Source organism: Lonchura striata, chromosome 22, assembly GCF_046129695.1.
Source record: "Lonchura striata isolate bLonStr1 chromosome 22, bLonStr1.mat, whole genome shotgun sequence".
Taxonomy (NCBI): domain Eukaryota; kingdom Metazoa; phylum Chordata; class Aves; order Passeriformes; family Estrildidae; genus Lonchura; species Lonchura striata.
Genome location: NC_134624.1, coordinates 2658020 through 2673309, shown reverse-complemented (window position 1 = coordinate 2673309; position 15290 = coordinate 2658020). Strand labels below are relative to the sequence as shown.

Genomic DNA, 15290 nt, shown 5'->3' with positions numbered 1-15290 from the left:
AGAGATATACTCACCTAACTCTTCCTGGAAACCCTCACGTTCCTACAAACAAACCAAGTGTTTGTGGGTTTATGGTATTTCTGCAGGTGTGGAAGTCTAACTGGACACGTTTGAGCACGTGGTGGAAGACGGTGGCACATCAGGTGTCACCAGGGTGCAAGTTACTGATGGTGCTTGAGCAACACCTCTGGCTTTCACATACTTGGTCCTGGCTTTGCAGGAGTCTGTTTTACACACCTGAACTCCATTAAGGAGTAGAACAAGCAGCCAACACAGCCCCAGCATGTCCTGAGCAGCTCTGACAGTCTATTTGCTTCTCTACATGCCTAAATGTAAGCCCAGGGTTTGGGGCTTTTGAAATCTGGCCTTGGCTGTGGGTAGCAAGTGGCTCCAGAACTCTCCACAACTTTGAACTTCACTGTTTCACACAGAGCAAGAGAATAAATCTGGGAAAGGAGTGGGAAACCTAAGTCCAGAGAATATGACAAGCTCATAATGTCCTTCCCAGCTTCCCATTTGCTCCAGACGCTGAGGTTCTGTGACTGCCTTAAGCCAAGGCTTTGCCAAGTCTCTGGCATAAAACATAAAGAAAACCCCTATCTCTCTATGAGGGGCAATTTCTCACTGGCCCTTTCCTGAGTGCCAGACTTTAAAGTGGTTTGTAATTCATGGGGAAATAAAGTGACAGCTTCCCTCCTGTTCTCTCTGCACTCCTTCACTTATTGATGCGGGTACGTGGAGGGAGCTGTAACGAGTTTTATACCTGCAGGTCTCTGGAGGGCTCATTAGGCAGCAGGGAAAACACAGAGTAGTAAAGGGGGAGACAAGGGGAGTGAGGGATGGAGGAGAAGCCATGGTTTCCAAGAGCACAGCAGTAAATAAGCCCTTTTTTCCCCCAATGGTGAAGATCTTGCAAGAGCTTTAGGCCCTGAGCAGATGCAAGTTCCACGCCACAAATGCTTTGTAACTAGAGGGTGAGATTTGGGCTGGAGAACTTGTGTTGGGAGGGACGACATGTCGGAAGGGACTAAAAAAAATCCTTAATTAAAAAATTTGGTAAAGCTGTAAAACATCTATCTTATCCAACTCTGCAGATAATGGGATGTCACCCATGGGGAGCATCACCTCCTGGGGAGCCACCAGGAGAAACGCTGCTTCTGGTGGGAGCGAGGACATCCTGGAGAGATGGGACTGGGATGCCTTGGGGGAAGGTCCCCATGGCAATGTGTTATATATCATTAATAACCCGTGTCTCTGTTTATGGCCAGTGACAGCTCTGCTGTTGTGCCACATGAGCACAGGGAGCAGCTGGTTGCATTTACACGGCGAGTCTTTGTGCATCTCAGAGCACTTGAATGACGCAAAGGAAACACTTTTTGTTGCTTTAATTTCAGGCACAAGTAAAGTACAAATGAGGGCAGGATGGGAGGAAGATAAAGGCAGGACTGATCTGTGGTGCTTACCTTTGAGGGGATGGGGACAGAGAAAACACAGGGAGAGCTGACAAGAAAAAATAAATAATTTGTCTGTAGCAGCTCAAGCAACATCTGTTATGGAAGCAAAATGAAAAGAAGGAACTATCCCTTCTCTGAGGGCTGTTTAGAGGAGAGCTGTGCAAATCATTTGATTTTTCGGTTCACTCAAAGTTCTCTTAAAATGAAAAAAAAATAAAATCCCTAATCAAAGGGACCCTTTTGTTATTGCGATTTTTGGTGAACCAAAAAATTGGAAGAAAAAACATGTTGGTTTGAACATAACGTAGCATTTCATTTCCAAGGAGATTTTGTAAACTTTTTGTTTAGTGAAAACGAAAGAAAAAACAAAAACATAGCAAAGTCTTAGAAATTAAATGTCCTCTCAAACAATAAACAACAACAGATATTTCATTTCACAAAATGTCTAAATATTTCTGTGTTTTTCTGAATTGGTTTAGGTTGACTTGCTTTGTTGGGTCTGAAACAGTTTGCTGAAATCAGTTTAAGCTGGCAGTGTCTTCCAAATCAGTACTTTCAGCAAGGAAAAAAAAAAAAAAAAACACCTGAAATCTTCTGTGCCTCTGTTCTGCTGTGGGATGTGTTCAGAGCAGCCAGTGCTGTCCCCACGATTTTCCCTTCACTGTGTGTGGCACACAGAGCTGCTGAAGACACCGATGGATAGAGCTGCCAAGACTGACTGTGCAGGCAGTGGGGAGAAAAAAGGGAAATATCTCCAAGAGACAGCTTGACAGCTCTTTCCCATTGACTGCAGAGAAACAGAGCAGACACCTCATTTCTTAGGTTGTCTGAACTTGGGTTCTTGCCTTAGTGCTGAGTAGGGACAGGCTAAGTAGTGTGCAGGCATGTACATGCCTGGGAGAGCCTTCAAAGGGTCTGCATGTCCCAGCTCTGCTGGGCTGAGCGTGACCATGGCCCCTCTTCCCATGCAGACTGCAAGCCCTGGGATTAAAAATGTCCAGAACTCATTAATGGGAATGCTCCTTAAATATTCCCATAATCACTTAAGCTTTGCACTTCCCTTCTCAGGTTTTTTGTTTGTTTGTGGGGGCTTTTTTGGTTTTTTGTTTGTTTGACTGGTTTGTTTTGGGATGATTTTTTTTATTATTTTTCAGAGGGGAGTGGTTTTTGGTGTTTTTTTGTTTTGTTTTTTTGGTTTTGGAGAATTTCGGGCTCATTTTGCAGCAGGGAAACTGAGTCATGTACAGTGATGCGACCTACTGTGATGCAGCAGCTCCACTCCTGGGAAGGCAGGAGATCCCATTCCATCTGTAGCTACAGGAGGAGGCAGCCCCCAAGTCCTCTTTCCTGGCAGCAGTGGCTCATCCCCTCACTCATAATGCCCACAGTTAATTGTCCTGTGAGTGAGTTAGCTGAGAGCAGGAGATGCCAGTCCCTGGGCTCCAGCCTGGGGGGACACTTGACCCATCTAAGGTGGAGGAAAGCTCTCCACCCGCCTCTCTGGGGGAAACCTGATCCCCTCTGCAGCCACAAAGGGTTGACATCATTGTGTTAGTCCCACCACAGGAGAGAAACACTGGCACTGGAGGCACTGGGTCTTCCTTCACAAGGAGAAAATGACAGCTTGATTTGCTTTTTGGCTCTTTGTCACCTACTGTGGGAGCACAGCGGAATGCCAGCCTCCCACCGCAGATGTGGCAGGGTGGCATTCTGGGCTGGGGACAGGACCCGAGTCAGCACAGCTGGCTGCACAGCTGTGCTGCAGGAGCTGGTGCACGAGGGGAGCTGGGGCCGGGAGGGCAGCAGATGTCACCTCGGGGGCCTGGGGCACAGAGCAGCACGGGCAAGGGACAGGGCTCCAGGGGCCGTGGCCAGATGGGCTTTATTGCCCAGGCACCACCTGGCATGTGGGGGATGTGGAGCTTCCATACACCATGCCATCCTTTGTTGGCATTCTGAGTCTAGCTGTCTGTGCACGCCAGCTCCATCAGATCATCCTCATGTACCACCTCTACCCATCCTTGCTTGCTTTCTTTACATTTGTTTATGTCAGGTGCCCCAGGCAGCACCCTGCGGCACCTGTATGCCTGTTTGAATTGCAGGAGGCAGAAACAATGCCCAACAATCCAAATCATTCCCAATTTCTTGATTTTCTAACCCAGGCTCTCCCTCTGCTCACATCCTCTCTCCCAGTGCACACACCACAGCAGGGTACAATCAGGCTGGGGGTAGGAACTGAGGGCTTGGAAAACCAGAAAGAGGAGTCAGGACTATGGCCTAGAGCCCTTGCCTCTGCTTCCAGCTCCAGGAATGTCAGCAGGATTGAATTCAGCTCTAGTGGTCTCTGCTAGCAAAGGATGATCCAAGGGGAGGACAAACTAACTGGTAGGAAGCTGTTGGCAGGTGCCACTCCAGAGGAATGGGAATTTCCAACTGACCCAGTGATTAACCTGGCTCCTGACTTTCCTGTGCTGTGGAGAGCATGGGCTCATTCCCATTCCCTGGAGGAGGCTCAGCCCAAGGCTGTGTTTGGGATTGAAGATGACCTTGAGTTCTCACTCACAGAGAACCATCAGAGACTTCACCTCCCATCCATTCCTTTAAGGAAGGTGCTGGTGTTTTAATTCTTGAAGGGTCAGGAAAACAGTCAGTGGCTTCCTCTGCGAGGGATTGCTCTCATGTGTAAAGCTCCTTTCTGAAGAGCTTGGTTCAGGGCTATTTGGTTTCTTTTGTTCACTCTGCATGCTCACACACTCACACAGAGCATGAGGTTTTGTAAATATTGATGCTTCTTACCAGGGGAATGTGAGGTGCTCTTTGGTAGTGCACTTCTTCCACTTATTGTCTGCTGGCCTTGGGTACAGGAGACAGACTCCTGAGTTTTTCCACTTTGTTCTAATTCTTGGGTTCAAATGCTCTTGAACTGCTTCCTTTACTCTCCCCACTCCCCCTCTGTTGATTGGCCTTGTTTATTTTCAAACCTAGAAAAGTTTCCTTTTTTTTTCCCCTCTGAAGTGCAATAAACAGAAGGGGGTGGGGGGAGAAAAAACCCTCACCATTTGTGGCAGGCAACAGCCTGGAAACCTCCAGCTGTCTGTCAGGAGTGCACCGGGGAATGCGTGACACCGCACCTTGCACGATCCCTCCCTCCCTCCCAGGGATAAACAACATCCTCCCCTCCCCAGCCCCTTCTCTGCTCACACAGACAGGCCCTGTTGTGAGGCAGGTGGGGCAAGCTGGGCTTGACTAATAGTGGAAAATCCAAGAGCATCGGAAAGATAAACAGCCCGAGTCAGATAGTATAAAAGTCCTTTTTTCTAGCACACGCCAGGTAAGCCTCAAATGAAAGAAACTGTAAAAACAGGCTGGGGTTCCCCTGCAGATGGAATAAATTAGCCCTGAGATGAACAGGGGAAGGGATGGCTTGTGTGATGGGTCTTCCCAAATGTTAATCCCTTCCTTCCCCAGGCCTCCATCCAACCCCAGGCCCGCACTTTAGGTGAGTGCCTGTGTGCTCATCTTGCTCATCTGGACACTGTAGAGCTTCATCCATGGGCAACAACCCCAAAGGAACATTGTGCCTGATGTCCTGCTGGATGGATGGTAGTCCTATCTCCAGGACACCCACGGTGTGGAGCCACCATCTCCACTGACCAGCCAAAGTTTTCATCCACTCTTTAAATCTAGGTGCCCCTGTAAGTGTCATTATCTAGGAGGCTGGTCAACATTTGTGCCCAAAACTAAGTGTGCAACGTTTTTCTCTTGACAGAGTTGGAAGAGAAATTATTATACAGCTCATAAAATGTAGCCAAGGGTGCTGTCCTGTCTGGTGTGTGGTGGGAGGTGCTTTCATTTAAGATGGTGCTAAAATGTGTCTGAAAATCCATCTTTAGCTGCTTCCACCTTCAAGAATCAAAGGTATGATGGACAGTGAAAGAAAGCAATTCTTGGCAGCACCAAAGAAATCCCTCAATTAATTCCTAGAATGCCTCCCCCCTACCCAAGAGCAAAAGTGGACCTGTGCCTTTGCCTTTCCCTGCCACGTTCCCCCACCATGAGTGAAATATTGGGCATGACATTTTAGGAGAACCTCAAATATTATTTTAATCTCAAATGCTCTGTTATTGCAAGTGTCAAGTCCAACACTTCTTGTAAATACCTGGAGGACAGCCAGGTCCTGAGAACACAAGAGGTGTTAGGAACTGAACTTCATTGGTTAAGTACTGGAGAGCCATAGGAGCCAGCACACTGCCTTTCTGTACACTGATTTCTTTGTCTTAACCTGTTGCTTTTTTTTTTTTTTTATTTCTTCCCTCCAGAGTGTTGTCTGCACAGCAGGACTCAAGTGGTACCCTCACCCTTCCCTGATTCATTGTGTTAAAGGCTGTGAGGTGAGTTTGGCTTTAGCTCAGGTGGTCCATGGTGACTCTCCTAAATCTTACAGAAACAATCACTGCAGGCATGTGGGCTGTAAATTCTGGTTTTCAAGTGGGGAAAGCAGGATTTTGCTCTGACCACCCTATCACACAGACTGATTGCCTGCATTGGTCCTGACACTCAGTAGGGAAATTGGTGTTTTTCCCAGAGATGATGGTTGGTGACTCTCGCAGGAGTTAAATGATCAAGCAGCTCAAAAACACTGGTTGACCAAAAGAATTTCCCAGAATCTGGGAGTTTCTGGGAAGTTGTAAAAGCCTTCTCTTGTTTTTCCTTGATCTTGACTTATTTGAGAGACAATTCTTTCCAAGGCCAGCCAAGCTTTGGGCATTGGTGTGGGCAGAGAAAGTTTAGGAAATCCAGAGATGATACCACTGGGTGGACAGCACAGCTGGATATGGAGCAAATCACACCTCCCTCCACTGGCCACCTCTGTCTAAACCAGAAAAGAATAATCAGAAACATGCAGTTACATTTCAGCTGTGATAGACTTTTAAAGTCTTGCAAGTTACTTGAGAAAAAGTAATTATTTTGAAGGATGTTTTTTTCTGCCAGCAGCAATTTTTTAAATGTCTGAGAAGACTGAAGATGCTTCTGTGGTTAAACAGGGCTGGAACACCTCTGTGTGTGTGATGGCACTCATGTGGTTTCCATCATGCCAGCCCTTGAGGAAGGAGTCACAGGAAGGAGTCAATCCTCTGGAAGGTTGGGAAGCTCCATGTCCATTTTGGGAATGAGCTGGCTCACAGGGAGAGGCAGAGATGGCGATGGGCAGTGGCAGAGCTGTGTCTTTGACTTTCTGCCACACTGACCAGGCTCTCAGCACCTAGTAACCCAAGCACTCTGAAGTTACTTGCCCAAAGTGTCAGAACATGGGCCTGAATTCCTGAATATGACACAAAGCTCCAGACCACACTGCTGTGGGATGTGATTTGTCTTGAAGTGAAAGACAGGTTTCCTTCCCGTACAAATGTTGGGCCCAAGAGGGTAATAACTCTCCAACAATGTAATAGTTTCTGTCTAGCTGTTCCCTAAATGAAAAGCATTCTGCTGTCAGTGCTCTGAATGTCATAAGCTGTCTCACGCATCGCATTCATGCAGGCTGGCTGGGTGCCCCCATTCTCCAAAGAGAGCTGAAATAACATCCAGACACCATTAAAAAATGCCATTCAGGTGCTGATGGACCACTGGATATCCATCCTCCTGCTGTTTAAGGATAGTTGTTACTGAGACAAACTTTGCAATGATGTAATAATTTACCAGAAGCCATTATTACTGACATGCTTCTTCTCAGCATTTTCTTCCTTTCAATCTCTGCTAATTGCCAGAGCCCTCTGCATCAACAGGAACTTTCTTCTTTTCAGCATTCATTCAGCAGTGTCACTGCATCCTAATCCATCATCTGGGAGGGATTTGCCCAGACAATTGATAATGGCCTCCAGCATCATTTTCAGAGCGTGATGCTTCTAGGATCCACGGATGGGCCAGAGCTTGGCATTAAGATTTCAGAAGAAATGCCATCTTCACCAAGCCTTTTGTTTTTTCTTCCCATGACTATGGAAACAGAGACTAATAAGCCAGTAGGTCAATAATGCTGGGCCATTACACTGATACAACCCCTAATGTAGGAACATCCTTAGCATTAGGGAGGCTTCCCCAAACGGGAGGCTGTAAGTGGGGCATTATTTGGCTCCTGGTGATCGTAGTGGGAACACCTGAAGCTGCTGCAATGTGATTTTTTGTCGCTCCCTAGTGGCAGGAACAGAAGCTTATGAGTCAGCCATGTACTTGTCTGCACCTAACTTGGGTGTTTCAGTAGCAAACGAGTCCCTCTGGACTTCATGTGTAGTCCTCCAAAAATATCAGAGCACTACAACGTGCATGAAGAGCAACAGAGAGCTCACCCTCCAAGCAAGGTCCCAAATCAGAATAGATGCTTTTTGTCCCATTCTTCTCCTCCTCCAAAGGACTGGCTTGTCTGCTCTGTGCCAGAGAAAATTCTTCCACCAGATTCTTTATGGATTTTCCAGCATTCATAGGTGTAGGGTACAGGCATAGGGATGGAAATTTAAAGTCAAGATTTCCCATCAAGCAGGCACAGCCAGGCAACACAAGAGAAACATGGAGAAGCCTGCAGAATTTCCTGTGAGGTTGAGCAAAGTTCACATTTTTAAATATGACTATGTTTGCCTCAAAATATCTCTTCATCTATTTATAAATCATTCCCTTTTAACTCTTGGAATATTAATTAAATTGGAAGGGGGCTTTCAAGTCAAAGTCTTTGCCTGTATAAATAAATCAATATCTATGGAAATCAGTGGAGTTAAGACAGTTTAGAGGGACAGGAGCCTCACACTGTAACTCTGATTTCCTTGTCAATATTTGCAGTATCTGCACGTAATTAAACAAGTGACACTCAATGAGTCTGTCCCCTCCTGGTAGTCCTGCTGTGGTCTGAGGTATTGCCATCATTGCCTGGGTTTCCTCTACCTGATAGAAATATTTAAATTTGCAGCACATCAGCAGTAAAAGTGTGCATTTGCCCCGCTCCACTGAGTTCATTTCAATTCTGATGAGTGTGGCCATGGTGAGCTCTGGGGAGAGCACGGTGAGCTCTCATGGCTGCTTCTTCAGGTATCCATCATCTGAGACTCTCTGGGTCTGCAATTGATGCAAAAATCCTCCCAGGAAACCTCCCCAAGACACCCTGCCTGCTCTGCAATGAGGTCTTCTTGCAGGAGAGTCCCTGGTGTGTTTTTCTCAGTGCAAAATAAGTGATTTTCTCAATAAGCAGATAAAATGGGAATGGCCTCATGAGCCTGTGCATTGAGAATTACAGAGATATGACTGTGCTCTCTGCTGATCATTCATTTTTCTGAGCTTTCATTGCTGCCTGGGATTCTCACACCCAGTATGGACCTTTTTTACTGTTGGGTAAAGCTTAGACTTCCAGGGAAGTCTAAACTTCTGTACTTGCAAACCAAGAGGGCTCCAACGTGCAATGAAAGACTTCAGAAGGCCTTTCCTTCAGAATTGTGGTTATTATTCAGGCCCTGTGTAGCACATGGACTAGTGATCACATTGCCCAGCCTAATGACCACATTTTCTTTTTCAAGGTGATTTATGAATTTTACTTAACAGCTCTCCACAATGTCCCTCTGAAGAATTGCCATCATCCCAGCTCTGAGCTGTGGAGTGGAGGAAGATCACATGCCATGGCCAAAGTCCCATGCAGTCACTGCTGTTCAGAAAACAGGAGAACATGGTCCCTGTGCTGAGCTCAGACCTCTTCCATTCCTCCTGGTGATTTGTTTCATGCCCTCGTTGCTGACATGTGTTGTGAAGTCAGAACTGTGGCAAAAAGCTCAGCTATTAAAAGCAAGCCCATTTTGCTGCAATACATAACCTTCTTCTTATCCCACACAGTTTAGGAAGGTTAGCTTAAAATTATCAAAGGTGCCACAATTTTAGATGCCTGGATGCTGTCTCTGGGCCTAGTCAAATTAATATTCCTGAAGCATCCTCTTATGTGGGATGTGAAGAGGCAACAAGGGCTCATTTCCCTTCCATCTACTGTCCTTTTTTTTCTGTCTGTTTTGAAGGGAAAGGGGAATAATTATCTCTTGCTTTTCAGGGCAGCTGGTATGTTACAAACTATATGGTTCCTTTAATTTTTTGTGGTTTTCTTCTGAAATATTGTTACAGGTTTCAAGATTATAGAATCATAGGATGGTTTGGGTTAGAATGGACCTTAAGATCATCCACTTCCAATCCCCTGCCATGGCAGGGACACTTTCCACTGTCCCAGGGTGCTCCAAGCCCCAGTGTCCAACCTGGCCTTGGGCACTGCCAGGGATCCAGGGGCATCCACAGCTTCTGTGTGCCAGGGTCCCACCCATCATATGGAGGGATTTCTTCTGGATATCTAACCTAAATTTCCATTCTTTCAATGTGCCATTTCCCCTTGTCCTGTCACCAGAGTTCCTGATGAACAGTCCCCCTGCAGCCCCTACAGACTCTGGAAGGTGCTGTGAAGTCCTACACAACCTTCTCTTCTCCAGCCACGACTTTCTCACCCTGTGGTGAGAAAGGAAGGGGCTCATTTTATCCATGTGCCCACTCTCAGCCTTCTCCTGGTTTTTCCTTTTTCAGCCTTTCATGGGGGACAACTACTGTGACTCCATCAACAACAGAGCCTTCTGCAACTATGATGGTGGGGACTGCTGTGCCTCAACAGTCAAGACCAAAAAGGTAGGGATGCCCCTTCCTCTTCTCATGGGAATTCCTTATTGAATGCTGCTTTGTGCCTGGAAATAAATTATTTTTGCTCCAGAAAGGAAGAAAGGTCCTCAGAAGGACCTTCAGCCCAGGCATCAACTCACCATAGGCACTGAGTTCTTGCTGGTTCATTTATCATTCATCCTCCAAGGGTAAATGAAAGGTTAGAAGTCACTAGGAAAATAGGAGAGAGCACAAGGAAAGCATCGTTGTGGATCTGTTCTTTGATCCATGTGTATCCACATGTGCCTGGCTTGCTGCTGACTGTCCCATCCTAGAGTGGACAGAGAAGAATGTGGAGCAGGGTAGCAGGGCTGGGTGGAGATGTCAAATATTTTTTGCATAGAGACCACATAGAGCAGAGCCTTGCAAAAAGAGACAAGCTAGTGACACAGATCTATAAAATCATTATTTAAGGTAAGGATGATGCTTAGGAAAGTAAAATCCACTGGTTTTTATCACTCAACAGTGAGGGGGTGAAGTGGTAATTTCCTGGAAGCAGGATCCAAACAGACAAAAGAACATCCTTATTGGCACAGTGTGTGTTTGAGTAATAGAATGCATTGCCACAGAGTATTATTAAGAACAAAAATATATTTTAAGTCAAAAAAAGAACAGGCCTATTTGTGGAGCTTTGCTCCATCAGTGGCTTTTAGACACTGTGATCTGGATGTAGTTTCTGGCTGAGGAATATTTGAATCCTTGGCTGTTTGAGCCTGGGAAAGATTCCCTCCACACATATCCCTCCTTTTTCTGCTTCTTTAACACACATTTCTGAGCACTGTTAGAGACAGTGACTGGGGTGATAGGGCTTGTGGCTTGGAGCAGTACAACATTTTATAGGCTTCTAACCAGCAGGGATTTGGAACTAGGTTCCTCCCCAGAAATAAAGCAAATTTTATCCTCTGGCAGGTGAATATTTTACCTTATCTTCCAGATTTGTGTGTAGAACAGAATGAAAAATCCAGCTGCATTAAGTATCTGATACATATTAATAAATAACAAAACCTGAGGGAGCTTGGGCTCAACATATGACACCATCCACGTTACCCAGCTGAGGAAGGAGATCCTCTCTGCAGAGAAGCCAGCTTTGTCTGGTCACTTCTTTTCCTTGGTTCAGGATTGTGGGCTGTCTCTGGTCCATTTGGGAGCAATGGGGGAGATGGACATGCCCTGGTAAGTGGAAGGAGTTAATTTCTCCTCTGGAGAAAATGCAGGGCAAGAGGTTGTTTCCCTAGCTGTGCTCTTTTTGGACAAACATTCCCTTCTATTGTGGTGTTTTATTTGAAAAAAAGTCCTGGGAGCCACATGCAGGGAAGCCTAGGCAGGGGTGCTCCTCTTTTTCCCACCGGTGAAGTAGGTCATGGAGACCCCAGAAGGGGCTCCCTGGTGAAACAACCACTGAAAAGATGAGCAGGATGACAGACAGTGGCTCATCAGTTGTCTCCAAGAAGAGATTCCTGTCTCTGGCTGATTTTCCACCTCCTTGGGAGGAGCAGCCCAACAGCAGCACAGCTTGCTCGCTGACCTCCCACCAGCCGGGAGGGCAGAGCTGGAAGTGCCCGGTAGCTCAGCATGGTGTAGGTCTTCTCCTCCCAAAACAGCCTGCCTGGGAAACTTTATCTCACTGCCTGCAGGCTGGAGAGCAGGCGATGAAAAATCCCAAACAGTGTCAGAAGAACAAAAGCGAGGTGCCTGGGAGGGGACCGACCCAAACCAGCCCCATCAAGACAGGAGCTAAGGGCACAACTGAAACACGAGGGATGTGAGAGCTGAATTGAGGGGGGTGGGGAGGGGTAGGATCAACGTTTGGGAGCAGAATTTATTGCTGGGCAGGGAGTTGAGACCAAGTGGGATCTGCACAGAGTTGTGAACGCTTACCAGCCAGGCGACTCATGCTCAAAATATCTGCTGCTTCCCTGCCACCCAGAAACCAAGTGACCTCCCAAGGAGGGGAAGCACTTTGTAGCCCAGTGGGTTGCTGTTTTCTGTGCTAAAACTGCTCGATGCAAAGGGCAAATGGTCAGAGATGGGCAGCTGGTCACACATCTGATGGATTTTCTCCATGGAAGGGGAGGTTTTGTAGCTTTTTGGAGATAAGTCTGCTTTCACAGATTTCACTGGGAGCTGGATCGTTGTGACTGGGGAATTAGACTTGCCCCAGCTGGCAGTTTAGAAACCCCCATCATGGAGATCACACAGGTGGAGGGCTGAGCCATGGAGCCCATCACATATCTGGCATGAATTCAGCTTCCAAAGTCTCCTCTCCCAAAACACCAGCAACATTCCCGGAGCTGAATGAGACGCCTGGGAGAAGTGAGGAAAACCACCTTCTCCTTGGATCTTCCACACTAAAAGCGAGATGCTAAGTCCCAGTTTATTACATTTATAGGGTAAAAGGGGGAATAATAACCCATCCAGGGGGGCTGTGGGGTCAGAGTCAAGGAGGCAGCAGGAGAAACTCGCTCCTGCAAAGCGGCTGCCGACACCTGCGGCAGCAGCCGTGGGGCCGTGGGGCTTGGCTCTCCCAGTTATTTTCCCATCTGAGGCCTTTGACTGCGACCAGATTTCAGGCCAGGCTGTTCAAATACAGCCCTCCCTTTGAAGAGGTTTATGAGTGGAGCATTACAGGAGATATTCCAAAGGGAAAAACAATGAAAGGTGAGAGAAAAAGGAGCTGAATAAAAATACTCCGCATACCAAATCCTTCCAGCACAGTTTGCCACCTACTTAAAAAGGCACAGTTTTAAAATACACATTGGGTGTAAAAGCCAAAAACCTGGAGGAGACATAGGGAGGGGCGAGTCCAGCTCTGTTAATTCCAATACCAGATGAGGATGTATTTTCATACGGTTGTAGAGAGAGTTAGACACATGAAAGAGACTGCTTTGCTCCTTTTCTTTCAGGGTTACATACTATGTGGCAGATGTGTCAGTCTTTTAAAGCCCCTGCAAATTTGCCCATAAATGTCCAACATTTATGCAACACCTGTTTTTCTCCCAAAATGTCACAGGACATTTTAAAAGCTTTAGATTTATCATCTTTTCCCCACAGCAGCCATTGCTGAGGTGACACATGGTTCACATTTAAGAGAACATAGCAACTCCACACATTATTTTGGGAAAGGGCTGAAGATTAACATTGCACCATGTGAAGATTCAGGAGTTAACAGTCGAGTAAGAGCTGGCTTCAGATCTTTAGTGTCCACAAACTGTCAAGACTTAAGTTTCACTGCAGTCCCACTACCCTCCCAAACACACTTTGGGCTGCACACAGTGCTGTGAACAGGCTGCCTGAAAGCAAAGTGCTTCAAGCCAAGTTTGCTTTAAATCCGAGCCCTCGTACTTAATGTGAGACTTTGCACGCCCCTGTTTTGTTGCCCTGAAAATGCACAAGGGACTTCCATGCTTATCCCATGTTTTCCCTCTGCATTTGAGCATTAGCAGGGAATGACCTTGTGGATTCCGTCAGCGAGCGGGGAATGGAGCAGTGTGACTTATCTGACCAAGCACCAACTAATCAGCACTGCTGCTTAGATAGGAAATAATGAGTATTTGCCCTGCACTGTTCACAATCAGGCTGGAGAGCTTAAAAGAAATCATTAAAGGCCTCTTTTGAATGCTGCAAGTGGCAACGAATAAATTCAGTCATAATCTGGGCATAAATTTGAGGCAAGTGCAGTCAGAAAGCAGGAAAAAAGAGACATTCATCAGCTTAATTATTTGTTGTGCGCTAATTGATGAGCGTCGCCCTGCAGCGGGCGAGAAGCCAGGGCTGGCACAGGGACAAGTGCCACCCAAGGAAGCGGGGACATGGGCAAGCTGTGTGGGGAGCAGGGGGCTGATGGCAGATCTGCTGCTGGGGCAGGGGATGGGGCCGTGCTGCTCACAGCTTGCCCTGTTCATGACCCAGGAGCAGCTTTGAGAGACAGGAAGGCCATTGCCAGCCAACCTCCAAGGGAGAGAAAGCTTCTGTTGTGTATCTGGAGGGGATAAAGTCTTCCGTGAAGGACAAAGCAAAATCCCATCTCCTTTTAATCTTCCTCCCCTCCTGACCCAGCACAGGTTGCCAGCTCCCTTCTGCCTGGCTGCTCTAGGAAGCTGCTTCTTGCTTTGTATCCTGCTGCAGATTAAAGAAGATGCTATTTTCTAAAACATTGCATACGTGACACTGCCAGAGTGAGGGAAATAAATAACCTGGGCATAACTGGCTGTCTCTGGGCTCTTGGCCACGGGTGAGGAGCTTGTGGGGTGTGCAGCATTGCTTGGAGAGGCTCTGGCTGTTTCCTCTGATTCATTTCAGGAAATCTTCTCTCCAGTAACTGTCTCCTCCACTTCTTTTCTTCCCCTGCCCTTTTATAAGTTTTCCCTAGACAAGACTGTCTAGAAAGGCCTCACAGAAATCAGAAATTCTTTCTTTAGGCTCTGCTTACGTACTTTGTTCCAGACTGGGATTGCAGATTTACCTGTTTGAAGGTCCTGCAGTCTGATCCCTGTAGATTTAAATACACTGAATTTGCTGTTTTAAATTTCCCTCAACTTCAGCCAGTTGTAAGGGTGAACTTTCATCTGTCTTTCCTCTCTGCCTTTCCTTTTTGTTGCATAAGGGATAAACCTACAGCTCCCGTGAGAAAAACCTGCCTCACTCAATTATCACTCAGGTTTTCCTTCAACTGCTTCGCCCCATAGCACTTGGTAAAAAAAGAGAAAAATTGTCCTGTCCCTTCAGCCTCTTGACATTTCTGTCCAACACCTTGGAGAGGAAAACCAGCAAGTGCCTTGGCGGAAAACAAATGAGGGCTTGTGGTAGATAGAGGGCTGTGTGGGATTTATCCAAAGCTTTGCTTATCTAAAAGATAGGCCAGTTATCAAAACCTCTTCAGAGACTTTATGGCCGAGAATTCAAGGCCTAAAGAAAGGAGCTTTGAACTGAGGGGCTGCTGCTGGCTCCAGCAGGGATTTCCAAAAGCTGTCCCTGTCTCCTCAGGAAGGGGAGGGATGACTCTGCAGTCCTACCCCTAAGCCAACAGAAATAACCACTTCTTGGTATTTGGGAGAAATAAGCACCTTCTCCCAACTCTCTGACTGCAACACAGACCTTCTTAGGCAATCTCAGATCTTT

General features: G+C 46.8%; 1 protein-coding gene across 1 annotated transcript in view; it reads left to right on the top strand.

Annotated features, from left to right (window-relative positions):
- Positions 1-15290, top strand: part of PAPPA (pappalysin 1) — a 174752-nt gene that overhangs the window by 153484 nt on the left and 5978 nt on the right. Inside the window, exons 20-21 of the mRNA XM_021551415.3 lie at positions 5774-5845; positions 10044-10142. Coding sequence (XP_021407090.2) covers positions 5774-5845; positions 10044-10142 — 171 coding nt within the window. The remainder of the gene's footprint in view (positions 1-5773; positions 5846-10043; positions 10143-15290) is intronic.